A 20,421-nucleotide genomic window follows, 5' to 3' on the forward strand; every position below is an offset into this window, starting at 1 on the left:
TGTATAGCAAAACATTTGTTACTGCAATCCTTTTCTGTGAGAAATAGTTCATTTTCTTGAAATATTTCAGGGCTGCCGACATTTACGTCCATGACTGTATATGTGTGTGTGTATATATATATATATACATATATATATATATATATAATACACCCCAAAACACACCCAAAAATCGTCGCCCCAAAAACATCAACATGTCCCGCAAAAAAAAAAGAGTCCTCACACAATTGCGTCAGTGAAAAAATAAAAAAGTTATAGGTCACAGAATACGGCACACCTTCATGTCTGAGGCCTGTGTGAGAGACAGATAGGGGGAGATTTATCATTGCTTTAAGAGCATTTTTTTTTTGTCTGTGTTTTGGTGCAGTTCAGGTGCAAGCAGCATATTTAGCAACTTTTATGCAACTTTTGATACAGACAGTTTCAGTCTTTTTGCCTACCTGTAGAACTTTTTCTTCTTGACCATGCAGTGGTCATGTATTTATAATTTATGACTTTTGTCCTGGCAGCTCTGTGAAAGTAAGTAAAAACACCTAACCTGCCAAATTCAGTACCGGGAAAGTGTCTACTTCCCTCCCTCACAAGCATCTAGAAAAAGTGTATGTGGTAGAGCTTTTCCCACCACACTAGAGCTGTGCAAAATTAATCATCCTACTGCACCTTCTTGATAAATAAGATGCACGCTAGTTAAACCCACCGCCCAAATAAACGTGGGAAAACAGCTCTACCGTAGACATTCTTTGATAAATCTGGGCCATAGCGCATAAAGGCCACATATGGGATATTTCTAAATACAGGGTGGGCCATTTATATGGATACACCTTAATAAAATGGGAATGGTTGGGGATATTAACTTCCTGTTTGTGGCACATTAGTATATGTGAGGGGGGAAACTTTTCAAGATGGGTGGTAACCATGGCGGCCATTTTGAAGTTGGCCATTTTGAATCCAACTTTACTAGGCTTCCAGTATCCGTAGTTTCAGTTACTGCACATCTTGTATCTTCACAGCATAGACAGTTGCATTCAGATGACCCCAAAGATAAAAGTCTAAGGGGGTCAGATCGGGAGACCTTGGGGGCCTATCAACTGGCCCACGACAACCAATCCACTTTCCAGGAAACTGTTCATCTAGGAATGCTCGGACTTGGCACGTTCCCTGAGTTTTTCCAGCAAGATGGTGCACCACCACATTGTGGGTGTCAGGTCCGAGCATTCCTAGATGAACAGTTTCCTGGAAAGTAGATTGGTCGTCGTGGGCCAATTGAATGGCCCCCAAGGTCTCCCGATCTGACCCCCTTAGACTTTCATCTTTGGCGTCATCTGAAGGCAATTGTCTATGCTATGAAGATACGAGATGTGCAGCACCTGAAACTACAGATACTGGAAGCCTGTGCTAGCGTTTCTCCTGCGGTGTTGCTATCAGTGTGTGAAGAGTGGGAGAAGAGGGTTGCATTGACAATCCAACACAATGGGCAGCACATTGAACACATTTTATAAGTGGTCAGAAACTTGTAAATAACTCATGAAAGAATAAAGTTACGTTAAAACCAAGCACATCATTGTTTTTCTTGTGAAATTCCCGATAAGTTTGATGTGTCACATGACCCTCTTCCTATTGAAAAAACAAAAGTTGGATTCAAAATGTCCGACTTCAAAATGGCCGCCATGGTCACCACCCATCTTAAAAAGTTTCCCCCTCACATATACTAATGTGCCACAAAAAGGAAGTTAATATCACCAACCATTTTCATTTTATTAAGGTGTATCCATATAAATGGCCCACCCTGTACATCAGAATTCAGGGAATAAATCTTGAATTGTATTTTTTTCTAAACACCTACTGTGTTACAGAAAAAAAAATGTATTAAAATGAAAAATCTGCAAGGAAATGAAATTTTAAAATTCAGCCTCCACTTTGCTTTCATTTTTGTGAAACGCCTAAAGGGTTAATAATCTTCCTTAATGTCACTCTGACTACTTTAAGGGGTGCAGTTTTTAAAATGGGGTGATTTATGGGGTTATCTAACATACAGACTCCTCAATTCCATTTCAGAACTGAACTGGTCCCTGAAAAATCTGATTTTTTTATTTTCTTGAAAATCTGGATAATTGATGCTAAAAGTATAAACACTCTAACATTCTAAAAAAATTAAAGAATGTTTATCAAATGATGGGAAGATAAAGTAAACATATTGTAGATGTAAATTAACCCCTTAACGATGCAGGACATATATTTACGTCCTGTGCCGGCTCCCGCGATATGAAGCGGGGTCGCGCCGCGATCCCGCATCATACCGCGTCGGTCCCGGCGCTCATCAATGGCCGGGACCCGCAGCTAATACCACACATCGCCAATCGCGGCGCTGTGCGGTTTTAACCCTTTAGAAACTATCCCGGCTAGACAGGACACCGGGAGGGCCCTTACCTGCCTCCTCTGTGTCCGATTGATGAATGACTGCTCCGTGCCTGAGATCCAGGCAGGAGCAGTCAAGCGCCGATAACACTGATCACAGGCGTGTTAATACCCGCCAGTGATCAGCATGAGAGATCAGTGTGTGCAGTGTTATAGGTCCCTATGGGACCTATAACACTGCAAAAAAAAAAAAGTAAAAAAAAAGTGTTAATAAAGGTCATTTAACTCCTTCCCTAATTAAAGTTTGAATCACCCCCCTTTTCCCATAAAAAAAATAAAACAGTGTAAATAAAAAAAGCATATGTGGTATCGCCGCGTGCGTAAATGTCCGAACTATAAAAATATATCATTAATTAAACCGCACGGTCAATGGCGTACGCGCAAAAAAATTCCTAAGTTCAAAAAAGCGTTTTTTTGGTCACTTTTTATACTATTAAAAAAATGAATAAAAAGTGATCAAAAAGTCAGATCAAAACAAAAATCATACCGATAAAACCTTCAGATCACTGCGCAAAAAATTAGTCCTCATACCGGCCTGTATGTGGAAAAATAAAAAAGTTATAGGGGTCAGAAGATGACATTTTTAAACGTATACATTTTCCTGCATGTAGTTATGATTTTTTCCAGAAGTACAACAAAATCAAACCTATATAAGTAGGGTATCATTTTAACCGTATGGACCTACAGAATAATGATAAGATGTCATTTTTACCGAAATATGCACTGCGTAGAAACGGAAGCCCCCAAAATTTACAAAATGGCGTTTTTTCTTTGATTTTGTCGCACAATGATTTTTTTTTCAGTTTCGCCGTGAATTTTTGGGTAAAATGACTGTCACTGCAAAGTAGAATTGGTGACGCAAAAAATAAGCCATAATAGGGATTTTTAGGTGGAAAATTGAAAGGTAAGGAGGAAAAAAACGAATGTGCAAAAACTGAAAAACCCTGAGTCCTTAAGGGGTTAATCATTAATTTGGTGTGGTATGACTATTTATCGTACAAGTAGAAAATGTAAAGTCTTGAAAATAACTTTAATCAGTTTATTAAAAAAAAACATTTTTTTTCCAGGAGAGTACCCCTTTAAAGTGGTACTCTGCCGCTGGGAACTTTATCCCCTTGTCCAATAAGATGCCTGATCGTGGGGGGGTGGTGGGGGGGGGGTCCCCCGGTGATCTCCATGTGGTATCATGTTGTTCTGAACATTTTTGTTCAGAATACCAAGTTCAGGTGCCCGTCGTCATAACGTCAAGCCACGCCCCCTCCTTTCATGTCTATAGAAGGGAGTGTCATGGCCGCCCGAACCCCACCATATTAGACATCTTATCTTGTGTCCAATACCCCTTTAAGGCCATGTTCACACTGCATAAAATGTACGGAATGTCCACCTGGAAAACATGCAGACATTACACACATTTGCACAATACAGTGAACGCCTCATAGACAGCAATGCATTTCCAGGCAAAATCCGCAGGAAAAATAGACCTATCTATTCTTTCTGCAGACACTGGAATCTGGATTTTTGCGGCAGAAACATCTACTGCAAAAATTCCACCGTGGGAACAGTTCAGCAGAATCACAATGAAATCAATAGAACACTGCTGCAGCGGAATGTCCGTGCTGAATATTCTGGTGGCGTTCCGCACAGACATATAAGCGTGTGAACATAGCCTTATTCAGAATGAATATAGTGAGACATAGATTTATTTATATACTGCCATTTTAGTTCATCTGAAGTGCCAGCTCCAGCTTCACTCTGTCTTCATGCCTTATTGTTCCTGACCATATATTGTGAATAGCTACAATAAATCACTTTACTCAGGACATAGGTTGATGAACAAGTGTAATAGTCTATAAATCATTAAATAGGCACTGTCAGATATACAAACTTTTGATATGTTGTAAAGCATGCAAAAGCAATAGGTTTTGCAATTGCTTTCATTAGGAAATGTTCAGTATTTCATACTGAAAAAACCAGTCAAAGAACTGCCCCCTCTGCCTCCTGGAATACATTCAGTGCTTCTGTGAACACTGCTCTGTCCTGGACTCCAGGACGTTTTGGAGGGGGGAGGGGCTGTACACACTGCAGAGACTCATGTGAAGAGAAGGGGAGGGGGGGGGCAGGAAGCCTGCTGCCATCTCTCACACAACAGACATCAATAAGAGAGGCAGAAACATGCATTGCAGACGAAAAAGTAAGTGTCCAAGCATGTATGTGTGTATATCAGTGTGTCTATCTAATGTGTATGTGTAAGAATATATGAACCCAGTGTGTGTGTGTGTGTGTGTGTGTGTAATAAAGGGGGACTACAATCATATCCTCATGCTGTTTCAAAATTTAAACTCCCAGCATGCCTGCACAGCCAAATGATGTGTGGGCATGCTGGGAGCTGTAGTTTTGCAACAGCTGGAGGCACCCTGGTTGGGAAGCACTTGACTGAGGAGAGGGAGGGGAGTGGCTATCACAGTGAGTACCCGCCCCCCTGCTTCTGGTAAATAAAATTAAGGTATTTCAGAAATAAAGCTAATTCTGAGAGAAATGTAGGTCACAGACACATACAAAGTTCATGTATATGATCAGGATGAGATACTGAGCAACATATAACAGTTTAGTTTTTTTGAGTGATTGACGGGTACGCTTTAAGCAATCATGGAAAACTTTAATCACTATGCCAATGCAGACAGTTTAAAACAGATAGTTAAAGCGTACCTGTCATAGTGCAAAAAAAAGGAAAAACGTGATATGTTACTCAGGACCCAATCCTGATAATGTGCATATAATTTTTATGTGTCTCGAACCTATATATCCAGAGATATAAGCATTTATCTGCTGGTGAGTTACTTTTTCATTGTGCAGGCTGGAGGGGGCGTGTCAGTCTGTCTCCCTCACAGGAGCAAGCCTGGGCAGTCAGCCAATCAGTACTCTCTACTCTGTAACCCTTTCTTCTCTGGTTTTGTGCTGTGTCATGTGTCAAAGGAAGATACTTGGAGCTTGCCTGCAGTAATCAGAAGACATTATGGTGAATTCATCACAGGATAAAATGTATAAATATAAGAATAGATCTTTATAAAATTAGTGCAAGGATCTTTTAGATAAAAGTACATAATTTTTATGAATACATGTTCTATATGTTTTATCTTCTAGTAAAGCTGGATGCTAATCAGCATAGCTGTCACTATGTGTGTAATTCATCTTTCACAGACTCCTGAATGTCTGATCAACTTCTTTGTCATTCAGGAGTCCAAGAAAGCTTTGACTATTTCAGCATGCTGGGAGTTGTAGTTTGGTAACAACTGAAGCTGCAATGTTTGTAAATAACTGTTAGAGCAGTGTTGCCTCCAGCTGTTGTAAAATTACAGCTCCCAGCATGTCCACACATCCTTTATCTGTAGTTTTGCATACACAATAGAAATCTCCTATACTATAATCTCCTATACCGTTATGCTTTATGGCCGGTATCCAGTATGCTGTAAAATCTAGACTAGTCTGTCTGGCTAAAAGACAGGCGATCCCTAGTGGTGGCTATTTTGAGCTTGAATTTCAGGTGAAAATTTAAATTTTTTTAACAGGTGTATATTGTGAAATGTCATATTATAATGAGTCCTGCAATATATGAAAGGTTTTTAACAATGACAGTGCCTCTTTAAAGTGTTTTCATATTTCAAATCAAATTTTGACTGTTAGTTTTCCTCCACTTTGCCTGTAGCTTAATTTTATTACATTATTGTGAAACAACCATTTTTTTTTTTTTATAAATTTACATTTATAGCCCCCAAACGACATTGTTATCAAACAGAAAAAGTATATACAAAGGATGAAAATTTCCCGAAAGTCAGACCCCGGAGAAGTTTACAAAGATATAGTCAAGGTAAGAAAAAGAAACCTTATAAATATAATTGTGGGTAGTTAAATGTAACCTTTACATATACGTCTGTGTTGTAGGAATGTGTTTGAGGACGTTTTTGGGAACCATTCATCATACAAGTCATCATCAAGTCATCATACAAAAAGCAAACAAACCTGATTTTTTTTTATCAGATATTATTTTGTAAAAATATGGCTCACCTCTCTTCTGCTTTATCCATGGGCATGGTACATGGGCAAGGGTGTCACTTGACCCTGTCTTATTAATCACTGCAGAAATAGTAGTTGTTCAAGCATTTACAAATAGGTGTAATGGATTATTACCAAAAAGTTTAGTAGGACCAATTAGTGCAAAATTCATTGGGATTTAAAGAGGTTTTCTTAAGATTAAATATTAAATAGGTTGTTCGGGGGATAATTTACTTATTAGCAGCTATATACTGCAGAAGAAATTATTTTCTTTTTGGATTTCTTTCATGTCTGTCCACAGTGCTCTGTGCTGACACCTCTGTCCATGTCAGGAACTGTCCAGAGCAGGAGAAAATCCCCATAGCAAACCTATGCTGCTCTGGACAGTTCCTGACATGGACAGAGGTGTCAGCAGAGAGCACTGTGGACAGACAGAAAAGAAATCCAAAAAGAAAACAATTTCCTCTCAGCAGCTGATAAGTACTGGAAGGGTTAAGATTTTTTAATAGAAGTAATTTACAAATTTGGCACCAGTTCATTAAACTTTCTGGCATCAGTTAATTTAAGAAAATAAAGTTTTCCACCGGATTACCCCTTTAAGAAAAATAAAAAAGCAACGATACCCATTAATCACTGCTACTTTGTCCCTACTAGAACTGCTGCCCTGAGCCAATCACTGACTGCAGCAGTGTCCTCCCTTAGTCAGTGATTGGCTGAGTAGCCTAGTTCTTGTGGGGAAAATGGGGGAAAGGATTTAGACTGGTTTTTCCCATCTAAATTTGTCGCACAGAAAGTCGCAGTCTAAATATGTGCAACTTTTTTGCGAATTTTGCTTTTAGAGGATTTTTAAAACATGATGCATTCTAGTCTATTTTAGACGAAAAAATGCATTGGTGCTGAATTTATCAAAAGCGACTTTTCAGCTACAAGTTGCATCGGCTGAAAGTACGCTTAAATGTCAGACCATGTTGGAGCAGGTTTAAATACAGTCTAAAGCATAGATCATGGAAGTCCGTGCGCAGAACTTATCAAGAGCCGTGCGCCTGTTGATAAATTAGGTGCACAATAGACCGGCCTAACCCTCTGTAATTTGGTCTATATTGATGTGGGATAAATATCCCCCAATGTGTCATGCATCCTTTAGATTCTTCTTTCTGGCCACTTTGTAATAAAGTCCAGATTGGTGGAATACTGCAGAGATAGTTGGACTTCTGGAAGTTTCTCCTATCTTTGGAGTTTAGCCAGAGTGACCATTGGGTTCTTTTTTAATATAATTCTATATTTTATTAATTTTCTTTTTTGGCAACAAGCAGTAAAAATAACATCAGCTCTCTACCTCTTACACCAGAGGGGGAGAGAAAAAAACTACCGAAATATCTATAAATGGACTGAGTAGCACACTTTTACTTAAGAACTACTAAGAGCAAACAAACTAGGTAAAAAGAAAAAAATAAGAATTTAATAATCCTCACAGGCAACATATTAGAGACCTCCCACTCAGATTAAGACCTTAACCTTTTATATTTGCTTGATTCCTGTAAATGTAACCATTGATCTCATGTCTTGCAAAATCAAGCTGTCATTCGTTGGAAAGTGCTGCCAAGGACTACGAAGGTAAAAAAGGGGGATGAAAAGTCCTATGGTCCACTTTAAATGTTTTCAGAACTCATTTGTGATTTCTAATATTCTTATAATGCGCAGTATGTAGTAAATGTTCAAAATGTTTAACTACTTAATTTGCTTTATCCTACATATATGTTGTATAATGCTTTTTCAGTATAGTATATACTACATAAGTGTTATATGTTTTTACACAGTTATAAAACCCAGACAAAATGGAGTCTGCAGCACCTGGGGAAATTTCCAGTACAGGACTTTTGATGGAGAGCTCTATCGTTTTCCAGGGATATGTAACTATCTTTTTGCTTCACACTGTGGGAAACACTATGAAGACTTTAATATTCAAATTGAGCAGTCATGGCATAAGGGACTGCCAACCGTCTCTCAGTTATCTGTAAAACTAAATGAACTCCTCATAGAAGTCATTGACCATAGGCCCTCAGTTCATGGGGAAATGTGAGCACTACTGTTACTTATTATATACTTATATTTCTGCTCATCTGTTATTTTTACCATTTCTTCTTTTTCTGCATTTTGCATACAGGCAAGAAAGAGTTTTTAAGCATTATATTTTATTTATTTTTCTGTATGTATGTTACCATTATAGTGGAAGTTTTGGTAGCATGAACATCTGTAACTAAATACAACATTGCAAACATGTCTTAAAGGGGTACTCCGGTGAGAAACAATTATTTTCAAATCAACTGGTGCAAGAAAGTTAAACACATATGTAAATAACTTCTATTAAATAATCTTAATCCTTCCAGTGTTTAACAACTGCTATATGCTACAGAGGAAGTTGTGTAGTTCTTTCCAGTCTGACCCCAGTGCTCTCTGCTGACACCTCTGGCAGTTCCTGACATGGGCAGAGACATCAACAGAGAGCACTGAGGTCAGACTGCAAAGATCTTCACAACTTCCTCTTGAGCATACAGCAGCTCATAAGTACTGGAAGGATTAAGATTTTTAAACAGAAGTAATTTACAAATCGTCTTAACTTTCTAGCACCATTTGATTTGAAAAACATTTTTTTCCACTAGAGTGCCCCTTTAACTCTTCCTCTTTCTGCCAGAGATGATATTGGTCTTTTGTATCCACCTCCAATATTTGTCCTGTGCTCTTTTTACTATTTTTTCTAAATTATCTATCATCTATTTGCTTTCTTCATCTTTATTCTTAGAGAAAATGTATGCAGTTTATGTACACTTTAAAAGTTTTTCAAAAGTGTTTTTCATTTCCGTTTCTCAAATCTGTTGAGAATTCTGAGAAACCTAAATGAACAAATTCCATTCATTCCAGTGGGTGAGTTTTAATCTCCATTGGTATCAGTTGCACCTAATGTCTGTTGTTATGATGGAAAAAAAAAACCCTGGGTAAGCAGTATTTTTTTCTCACCAGAAGTAACAATTTCACATAAAAATTGTTAGGTCACATACTGTATCCAATAAAGGGATGGAGCAATTGACAAAAGAAAACAACAAAACATTTTAAATTAATCATATATGTGTGTATTAATATAAACTGTGTGTATGTGTGAATGTGAATGCTGTACGTGAGCAGATACCTGGGAGGGGGGGGGGGGGAAGAGTTGTGGGAGGTAAGTCCAGTTTATTTTTTTTAATTTTTTTATCTATTTATTTCTATCCATTTAAACTTTGCATAGATTTATAGTACTAGCAAATATAAGAAACTTATATCAACCCAGCCTTAGGGTAATATATCTCATTAGCCAAAAAAAGCTTTTTTCTCTGGTTCTAAACTTTTAACAGAGAGGGGGAGAAAGCTCCCAGCTAGGAGAACTGCAAATTTAGAAACAAAGCCTGCAGAGTATAAATCTATCATTTACAAGTTATATATAACGGTCAGGAGTAGTACTGCTCCTCATGTACACACGGACAGCTTATCCTGAAAAATCACCTGAAATGACAGATGCAATTTAAGGTTCTACAAATTAAAATAGCAGGTGTCATTAAGATCCAACACCTAACTTCATTCTGTGCATTTGGGAGGAGCATCAATGATATATAACCCAGATGCTTTCACAAGAAAATGCCATTCCCAAGATTATGGGGTGGGGTAGCTTAGGGGCCTATACTACAGTAAGGCAGTATACTACACTAAACCAGACCTGCAGTGTTGCTTTAAAAATGTTCTGCACATAATTCTGCATGGAAATTCTGCAGTAAATTCCAATGAAATTCCTGCGGCGGAAACTCTGAATGTGACAGTGGAATTCCATTGAAGTGTATTGGCTAAACATTTGAGCAGAATTTTCATGCAGAATTCCATGCTGAAATTTTGGCATGTGAACATAGCCTTAGGCTAGGTTGGAATTTCTGTGCGGACATTACACAACAGCGGAGCCCTGGCGGAACATGACTACGCTAGGACCACTTGGAAATGTGCCATCTCATAGACTGCAATGCATTTCTGAGCGGAATTTGCAAAAACATTGAACAGGTTCAATGTTTTTGTGGACGCCGAAATTAGAATTTCCATGGCAGATGTTGCTGCAGCAGAAATTCTGTCATGTGAACAGAGCAGCAGAATCCCATAGAAATTAATGGGACTTCGAAATGTCCTTGCTGAATTTTCATGCGGTATTCCGCACTGAAATTCTGCAGTGTGAACATAGCCTTATTCAAATGCTGGTTGTCCCTTCAGGACAACCCCTGTTGATATGTTCTTTTTAGGGCATAGGTAAATGATTGTTGAGGCCCCCACTTTGCAAATGGTCAATCCCTGCACACCTATGCATTACATCATTTCAGTGTTTGTCTTGTGATGCTACATTTTTCCTGCATCAGCGGACCAAAAAACAAATGGTTATTGTAGGTGTAAGAAACCAGACCTACAGTGTTACTTTAAAAAGTTGTTGCTTTCTAGAGACAATTCCTCTAATATGGAAAGCGACATAAAGTCACTTAATAAAAAAGGGAAAACAATTTCTACAAGGATGCAGAACAGTATTTATGTTTTAACTGTAAAATTTAGTTTTAAATGAGCACTGCCACTTAGAAAAACTTTTGGCAAGTCGGGTCTTGTTCTGAGACCCATACCGATCAGACTTATAATAATGCAGCAAGGCAGAACTCGCTACAGCAATGCTGCACAGTTCTCCTAGCTCATTCTTTAGACTTGTGGGTGTCTCAGCACCAAGACTTAGACCAGTCATAACTTTTGACATGTCCCTGTTACATGTCAAAAGGTTTTCTAAGTGATATTTTAGGTGGACCACGTGCGGTTAAAGTTGCCTTGGGAGGCAGCCAACAATGAGGCCGGGTCTTTCACTTGTTGTTCACCTTAGACAACCAAAGTGATAAGGATGGAGCCACTTCTTGTTTTTAAGAAGAAGAATACAGGCCCTAGCAGCCATGACCAGGAACCTTAACAAGGAATTCTTGTAGAATTTCATAGAGATTTCGCAGTGATGCAGAAGAAAGAGAGCAGAAGTAAATGTGCCATATTCAACCCGGTGACTTGACGCATAGAAGAAGAGACTCCAGGAGAGGGTTGAGCAAGATCAGAAAGTAAGAAGAAACTAGCCCTCTGAGGAACCGCATCGCCAACACATAGAATCCAACTGCAGCCAGATAGTACAGAGTTTCCACCTGGCTTCATGCTATGTAAACATTATTTTCTACACTGCTTTTTAATAACCTAAATTGATGAAAGAGTGGTGGACGAGGTGGTAGCTACACCACCATTGCTCAGGTGTCAAGCAGATCTGCAATTCAGAATCTTCTTCAGCCAGAAAAGCAAGATAATGTTGGTATGGGGTGAAGATCAGCAACAAGTATGTCAGAGACATCACATGTTGTAGGGACCTGAGGCAGCACAGATTGATTGATTAAAATGGCGTATTGTCAGCCTCAAAAAGTGAGGGTCAACCACTCTGGTGAGCATCCGACTTCATTGGACACAGGGTGGCTCTCCTCAAACGAATGGGCTTCCATCTCCAAATGAACTTGTTTGGCAAAGATACAAAGGAGTGAAAAAAGGCTTGAGGTATCCGAACCTAAAGATATTGAAAGAGGTACAGAAATTGCAGGAGCATTGTCATTACGAAAATCACACATCGGCCGCACCAGGTGAATGTGCCCTGTGACCATGTCACACATTGAGTTTGAAGTTTAAAAGTAAAGGAGGGAAAATTCAACTGGAACAAATGAGGTTGGATGGAAAATGCACACCCAGATATTTTAACGCTTTGGGCGACCAGCTGAAATAAAAGGACAACTGCAGTGTTGAGACTAAGGCATGTGGAATCCAAATGTTTAACGCTTCCGTCTTCAAGAGATTGATCTTGAAGATGGAGAGACACCCAAATTGCGTAAATTCTCACAACAACACGGTTAATAGCATCTGAAGAATGGTGAAGAAGAGCAGGCCATCTGCCTAAGCCACCACTGTAATCATAGTCCCTTGCACTGAGACGCCCATGACATTCGTGTTGGTTCTGAACTGGCAGATGGGTGGTTCCAACATGAGGATGAAGATCAGAAGGGACAGTAAACAACGCTTGCCATTATATTTGGAGAATCCGGAAAGGAGGATGTCATTCCCCAGACCATAGCCACTGAAGAATAAAGAGACCAGATCAATTCAGGAACCCCTTGGGAACACCCAGGAATCGGAGTGTCCCTTACATGAAGATCCAATTAACTCTATCAAATGCCTTTTCAGTGTCAGTTGTCAAAAGCATAGCTTAAATACTAGAGGTTCTAGTCAGATGGATCAGGTCAATGGCTTTTATGGTATTGTCCCAAGCTTCTCTGCCAGGCATGAAACCAGCCTGGTCTAGGTGAAGAACATCCCCCAAGAGGCCCACCAACCTAGAGTCAAGAATTTTGGCAAAAAGTTTGAGATCAACATTAAGGAGGGAGATGGGATGATAACTCACACACGAGGAGACATCCTTACCCTCTTTAGGGATAACAGTGACATGGGCCGCCATTACATTTACTGGGTGGACCACACCCTAAGAAAAAAGTATTATAAAGCCTGTAGGAAGTGAGGTGAGAGAAGGTCCCCAAAGAATTTGCAGTACTAGAAAGTAAAACCTTTGGGTCCTGGCGCCTTCCCCATCTGCATATGTTTTATTGCCACAGAGAGTTCCTCCTCCCGTCAGAGATGTCTCTGTAAGTACGTCCTCTTCTCTTAATCACTGCAGGCCAGATTAAGCAAGATGAGTAACAATCTTATCCCGAAAACTAGGGTCAAAAGTTGCCAGACTGCAGATATACAGCTCCACATAAAATTCTCTGATGGCCTCCGCGATTTCAGTAGAGAGGTGCACAGAACTTTGGCATCTGATGCAGATAGACTGAATGTAGGAACGAGCCTGCTGGTCATGGAGGGACCTAGCCAGAGTCTGACTGGGCTTGTTTCCAAACTTGTAGAAGTGTATTCAACACTAAGAGGGGCTGGCCTTAGCTTTAGAAATTAAGAGAGCAAACCTCGTTCTGGAGAATGAAAACTTTAAGGTCATCCAAAAGGGGTGGTTTTATGTCATGTTTGCAGGTCATGGAGCTCTGCAAGTACCTGTGAAAGCTGAAATGTTCTTTCTTAATATGCACAACATATTAAATAAGGATCCCCCAAGCAACAAATTTATGTGCCTCCCATAGAACACAAGGGGTTTTCTCCAAGGCTTAAAGAAGTTGTCAGAGAGTGGAGTGAAGATAATCAACTACTTGGTCCTTCAGGAGAGAGGGGTTCAACTTCCACTGCCACTGAAGGGGGTGCTGAGAGAACAAGGAAACAGTAAGTATGATCAAGGCATATTCAGAAAAAGAAATGGAGACAATGCCACAGCATGTAGGAGTGGTAGATACTGGTGAGGGGTTCTCCGGTGCTTAGACATCTTATCCCCTATCCAAAGGATAGGGGATAAGATGCCTGATCGCGGGAGTCCCGCCGCTGGGGACCCCCCGGATCTTGCACGCGGCAGCCCGTTTGTAATCAGTCCCCGGAGCGTGTTCGCTCCGGGTCTGATTACCGATGACCACAGGGCCGGCGGCGTGTGACGTCACGCCTTTGCCCCCGTGTGTCGTCACGCTCCGCCCCTCAATGCAAGCCTACGGGAAGGGGCATGATAGCCCCCTCCCGTAGGCTTGCATTGAGGGGCGGAGCGTGACGTCACACAGGGGCGGAGGTGTGATGTCACACGCCGCCGGCCCAGTGGTCGTTGGTAATCAGACCCGGAGCGAACACACTCCGGGGACTGATTACAAACGGGGTGCAGCGTGCAAGATCCCGGGGGTCCCCAGCGGCGGGACTCCCGCAACCAGGCATCTTATCCCCTATCCTTTGGATAAGGGATAAGATGTCTAAGCACCGGAGTACCCCTTTAAAGAAGAAATAATCTAACAGGGAATAGGAGTCATGAGCGGAGGAGTAAAAAAGAGCAATCTTTATGTAGGATTGCAAGTACGCAAAAATTCAACTAATTGATCGTCGCGGAGCAGGGCCCTAAACTGGCATAAGGTAGCCACCTGATGTATTCACCACAAAATCCAAGGCAACACTAAAATCTCCACCCAATACAAACACACCCTCTGCAAATACCTCATAGGAATCTAGAGCAGCTGACAGTGCCACCATCTGTTGTTAATAAGGAAGATAGAATGATGCAAATAAAATACCTGTGAGGCGACATGGCCCTTCAAAAGCAATACTCTTCCCTTCTCATTACTGAAAGTGAATGCAGCATAGCTATCTAATGACAAGTCACATGAATTTTCTGGGTTTAATTAAAAAAAAAATCAAAAAACTTCATATACAAATTAAAACATATAAAACATATAAAATGGTTAGCGAATAGCTCAGAGTTTTGGTGCCATAAAGCATTATCTCACACTTCAGAACAAGTAACGCTTTACTTTTTCATTTTATTACTTCAATTCAGTCTTGTCATACACAGCATCTTTAACCCCTTAAGGACCCATGACGTATGCATACGTCATCACACCCTGGGTCTTAAGGACCCATGGCGTATGCATACGTCATGGTCTTTTCCTGGTCTCCGCCGCTCACCCCGTGGAGATCGGAAGCGGATCCTTGCTGAAATCCTTCAGCAGGGATCCAGGGCAAACGCCGAGGGGGGCCATGTAGGCCCTCCCCATGTCGGCGTTCATCGCAAATCGCAAGGGAAATCTGCGGGCTGGGACCCGACCGCCCGGTAATTTTGCATGATCCCGGTTGTCACAGACAGCCAGGACCATGCTAAAGTATAGGAGCGAGGTGGCAAGCCTGCCACCTCCTCCTATCCCCTGCGATCCGTCGGTTAGTTAACCGACCAATCGCAAGGGGGGGGGGGGACGGTTACTTCCTCCTGCCCTGCCCGGCCCCTGGAAGTCCGGAGAGGACGGGAGGAAGACCGGAGGACGCGGCGGGGGACGGGTGAGTGCTGGGGACCAGCCCCGGTACTTACCTCGTCCCTGAAGACCCGGATCCCAGCGATGAAGGCGGCGACAGGTGAGTGGATCTTCAGCCGCGGTCGGGCCCTTTACAGCAATGCACGTCGCGGTAAAGCGACATGCATTGCTGTATTGGGACCCTGTATACTACAACTCCCAGCATGCCCAGACAGCCCTTGGCATCTGGGCATGCTGGGAGTTGCAGTTTTGGGACCACTGTGCCCTTCCAGATGTTGCAAAACTACACATCCTCAGCATGCCCTTACTGTCCAGGCATGCTGGGAGTTGTAGTTCTGTAACATCTGGCCCTTCAGATGTTGCAGAACTACAACTCCCAGCATGCCTGGACAGTTTTGGCATACTGGGAGTTGTAGTTTTGCAACATCTGGAAGGGCACAGATTGGGAACCACTGTATTAGTGGTCTGCAAACTGTAGTCCTCCAGATGTTGCAAACTACAACTCCAAGCATGCTGGGAGTTGTAGTTCGGCAACATCTGGCTCTAAAGATGTTGCCGAACTACTACTTCCAGCATGCCTGAGAATGTTTGGGAGTTGTGGTTTTGCAACAACTGGAGGCACACTGGTTGGGAAACATTGTCTGTTTCCTAACTCAGTGTTTCCCAACCCGTGTGCCTCCAGCTGTTGCAAAACTATAACTACCAGCATGCACTGATAGATTGTGCATGCTGGGAGTTGTAGTTTTGCAACAGCTGGAGGTCCCCCCCTGTGAATGTACAGGGTACATTCACATGGGCAGGGGCTTACAGTAAGTATCAGGCTGCAAGTTTGCGATGCAGCAAACTTTGCGCGGCAGCTCAAACTCGCAGCGGGAAACTCGCTGTAATCCCCCGCCCATGTGACTGTACCCTAAAAACACTACACTAACACAAAATAAAATAAAATAAAAAGTAAAAAACACTACATATACACATACCCCTACACAGCCCCCCTCCCCTCCCCAATAAAAATGAAAAACGTCTGGTACGCCACTGTTTTCAAAATGGAGCCTCCAGCTGTTGCAAAACAACAACTCCCAGTATTGTCGGACAGACGTTGACTGTCCAAGCATGCTGGGAGTTTTGCAACAGCTGGAGGCACCCTGTTTGGGAATCACTGGCGTAGAATACCCCTATGTCCACCCCTATGCAAATCCCTAATTCAGGCCTCAAATGCACATGGTGCTCTCACTTTGGAGCCCTGTCATATTTCAAGGCAACAGTTTAGGGCCACATATGGGGTATCGCCGTACTCTGGAGAAATTGCCTTACAAATTTTGGGGGGCTTTTTCTCCTTTCACCCCTTATGAAAATGTGAAGTTAGGGTCTCCACCAGCATGTTAGTGTAAAAAAATAAATTTTTTACACCGACATGCTGGTGTTGCCCTATACTTTTCATTTTGACAAGAGGTAAAAGGAAAAAAGCCCCCCAAAATTTGTAATGCAATTTCTCCCGACTACGGAGATACCCCATATGTGGGCGCAAAGTGCTCTGGGGGCGCACAATAAGGCCCAGAAGGGAGAGTGCACCATGTACATTTGAGGTGATTTGCACAGGGGTGGCTGATTGTTACAGTGGTTTTGACAAACGCAAAAAAACAAAACCCCACATGTGACCCCATTTTGGAAACTACACCCCTCACGGAATGTAATGAGGGGTGCAGTGAGAATTTACACCCCACTGGTGTCTGACAGATCTTTGGAACAGTGAGCTGTGCAAATAAAAAATTTTGGACAGCCCACTGTTCCAAAGATCTGACAGACACCAGTGGGGGGTAAATGCTCACTGTACCCCTTGTTACGTTCCTCAAGGGGTCTAGTTTCCAAAATGGTATGGCATGTGGGTATTTTTTGCTGTCCTGGCACCATAGGGGCTTCCTAAATGCGACATGCTCCCGAGCAAAATTTGCTCTCAAAAAGCCAAATATGACTCCTTCTCTTCTGAGCATTGTAGTTCGCCCATAGTGCACTTCAGGTCAACTTATGGGGTACCTCCATACTCAGAAGAGATGGGGTTACAAATTTTGGGGGGTATTTTCTGCTATTAACCCTTGCAAAAATGTGAAATTTGGGGGGAAACACACATTTTATTGAAATTTTTTTTAAATTATTTTACATATGCAAAAGTCGTAAAACACCTGTGGGGTATTAAGGCTCACTTTATTCCTTGTTACGTTCCTCAAGGGGTCTAGTTTCCAAAATGGCATGGCATGTGTTTTTTTTTCCTGTTCTGGCACCATAGGGCTTCCTAAATGCAACATGCCCCCCAAAAACCATTTCATGCCCCCCAAAACTTACTCTCCAAAATCCCTTTATCGCTCCTCCGCTTCAGAGCCCTCTACTGCGCCCGCCGAACACTTTACATAGACATATGAGGTATGTGCTTACTCGACAGAAATTGGGCTACAAATAGAAGTATACATTTTCTCCTTTTACCCCTTGTAAAAATTCAAAAATTGCGTCTACAAGAACATGCGAGTGTAAAAAATGAAGATTGTGAATTTTCTCCTTCACTTTGCTGCTATTCCTGTGAAACACCTTAAGGGTTAGGTGAAAAATTGGAAAATTGCTGCTGAACTTTGAAGCCCTCTGGTGTCTTCCAAAAGTAAAAACTTGTCAATTTTAAGATGCAAACATAAAGTAGACGTATTGTATACGTGAATAAAAAAAAATTATTTGGAATATCCATTTTCCTTACAAGCAGAGAGCTTCAAAGTTAGAAAAATGCAAAATTTAAAAAATTTTCATCAAATTTTGGGATTTTTCACCAAGAAAGGATGCAAGTTACCAAAAAATGTTACCACTATGTTAAAGTAGAATATGTCACGAAAAAACAATCTTGGAATCAGAATGATAACTAAAAGCATTCCAGAATTATTAATGTTTAAAGTGACAGTGGTCAGATGTGCAAAAAATGGCCGGGTCCTAAGGTGTAAAATGGCTGGGTCCTTAAAGGGGTACTCCGCCCCTAGACATCTTATCCCCTATCCAAAGGATAGGTGATAAGATGTTAGATCGCCGCAGTCCCGCTGCTGGGGAGCCCCGGGATCCCCGCTGCGGCACCCCGCTCTCATTACAGCACAGAGCGAGTACGCTCTGTGCGTAATGACGGGCGATACGGGGGACGGAACAGCATGACGTCATGGCTCCACCCCTCGTGACATCACGGCCCGTCCCCTTAATGCAAGTCTATGGCAGGGGGCGTGACGACCGCTGCGCCCCCTCCCATAGACTTGTATTGAAAGGGGCAGTCGGTTACATCACGAGGGGCGGAGCCGTGACGTAACTATGCTCCGGCCCCTGTACTGCCCGTCATTATGTGCAGAGCGAACTCGCTCTGTGCTGTAATGAGAGTGGGGTGCCGCAGCAGGGATCCCCGGGGCTCCCCAGCAGCGGGACCGCGGCGATCTGACAACTTATCCCCTATCCTTTGGATAGGGGATAAGATGTCTAGGGGCGGAGTACCCCTTTAAGGGGTTAAAGGGGTTATCCAGGAAAAAAACTTTTTGTTATCTATATATATATATATATATATATATATATCAACTGGCTCCAGAAAGTGAAAGTTAAACAGATTTGTAAATTACTTCTATTAAAAAATCTTAATCCTTTTAGTACTTATGAGCTTCTGAAGTTGAGTTGTTCTTTTCTGTCTAAGTGCTCTCTGATGACTTGTGTCTCGGGAACCGCCCAGTTTAGAATCAAATCCCCATAGCAAACCTATTCTACTCTGTGCAGTTCCCGAGACAAGCAGAGATGTCAGCCGAGAGCACTGTTGCCAGACAGAAAACAACAACTCAACTTCAGCAGCTGATAATTACTGAAAGGATTAAGATTTTTTAATAGAAGTAATTTATAAATCTGTTTAACTTTCTGGAGCCAGTTGATATAAAACAAAAAGTTTTTTCCTTGAATACCCCTTTAAATGCATAAAGGTAAAGATAGATAACAATAGCGGCAAGCTGCAGTCCTTGGCCATACTGATTGCTCTCAGCTAGTGACGAGATGGCATGTTGGAGTGGGACCCCGTTACTCATGCACGAGTAAGTATGAGTAAGAGGGTCCGCCTTGAAACGCCATTGTGTCACTGGTGGAGAGCATTTAATATGGCCAAGGACCAGCTTGCTGCTGCTGTTATCTCCCTTTACCTTTATGCATTTAAAGATGCTGTGTATGACAAGACTGAATTGAAGAAATAAAAGGAAAACTGGAAGCACTACTTCTTCTGAAGCGTGAGTTAATGCCTTATGGCACCAAATATCTGAGCTAATTGGTAAACCACTTTTTTTTGTCCTATGTTGTGTAAATGAAGCTTGATATCGGAGGGAATGGTGGAATCCCTAGTATAGGACTTTTATTGAAACTGCTGAAGCAACAAAGTGTATGTTTTGCTTTAATAAAATAAAAAAAAAAACAGCATTTGCAGCTGGGTTTAACATAAAAATGCATTTCTAGCATTGAGATTTAAAGTTGATTGGTAGGTGAGTGACAAATCAACTAAAATCACAAAATTACCTCTTTATCTCAAATTTTTTTTTTTAATGTCTGGTAAAGTAATTAACCCCTTAAGGACCAAGCCCATTTTGACCTTAAGGACCAGGCCAATATTTTTGCATTTTAGTTTTTTCCTCCTCGCCTTCTAAAAATCATAACTCTCTTATATTTTCATCAACAGACTAGTATGAGTGCTTGTTTTTTGCGCAACCAGTTGACTTTGTAATGACATCACTCAATTTACCATAAAATGTATGGTGCAACCAAAAAAATATTATTTGTGTGGGGAAATTAAGGTTTTGTTTTCATGCCGTACAATTTATGTTAAAAATGAAGTGTTCTTTATTCTGTGGGTCAATACAATTAAAATGATACCCATGATTACATACTTTTCTATTATTGTTGTGCTTAAAACAAAAATTGC

General features: G+C 41.4%; 1 protein-coding gene across 1 annotated transcript in view; it reads left to right on the forward strand.

Annotated features, from left to right (window-relative positions):
- The window catches only part of LOC130277499 (mucin-5B-like), a 180,479-nt gene that overhangs the window by 8,894 nt on the left and 151,164 nt on the right, over positions 1–20,421 (forward strand). Inside the window, exons 2-3 of the mRNA XM_056528174.1 lie at positions 6,182–6,280; positions 8,283–8,541. Of these exons, the coding sequence (XP_056384149.1) occupies positions 6,182–6,280; positions 8,283–8,541 (358 nt within the window). The remainder of the gene's footprint in view (positions 1–6,181; positions 6,281–8,282; positions 8,542–20,421) is intronic.

Source organism: Hyla sarda, chromosome 6 (genome assembly GCF_029499605.1).
Source record: "Hyla sarda isolate aHylSar1 chromosome 6, aHylSar1.hap1, whole genome shotgun sequence".
Lineage (NCBI taxonomy): Eukaryota > Metazoa > Chordata > Amphibia > Anura > Hylidae > Hyla > Hyla sarda.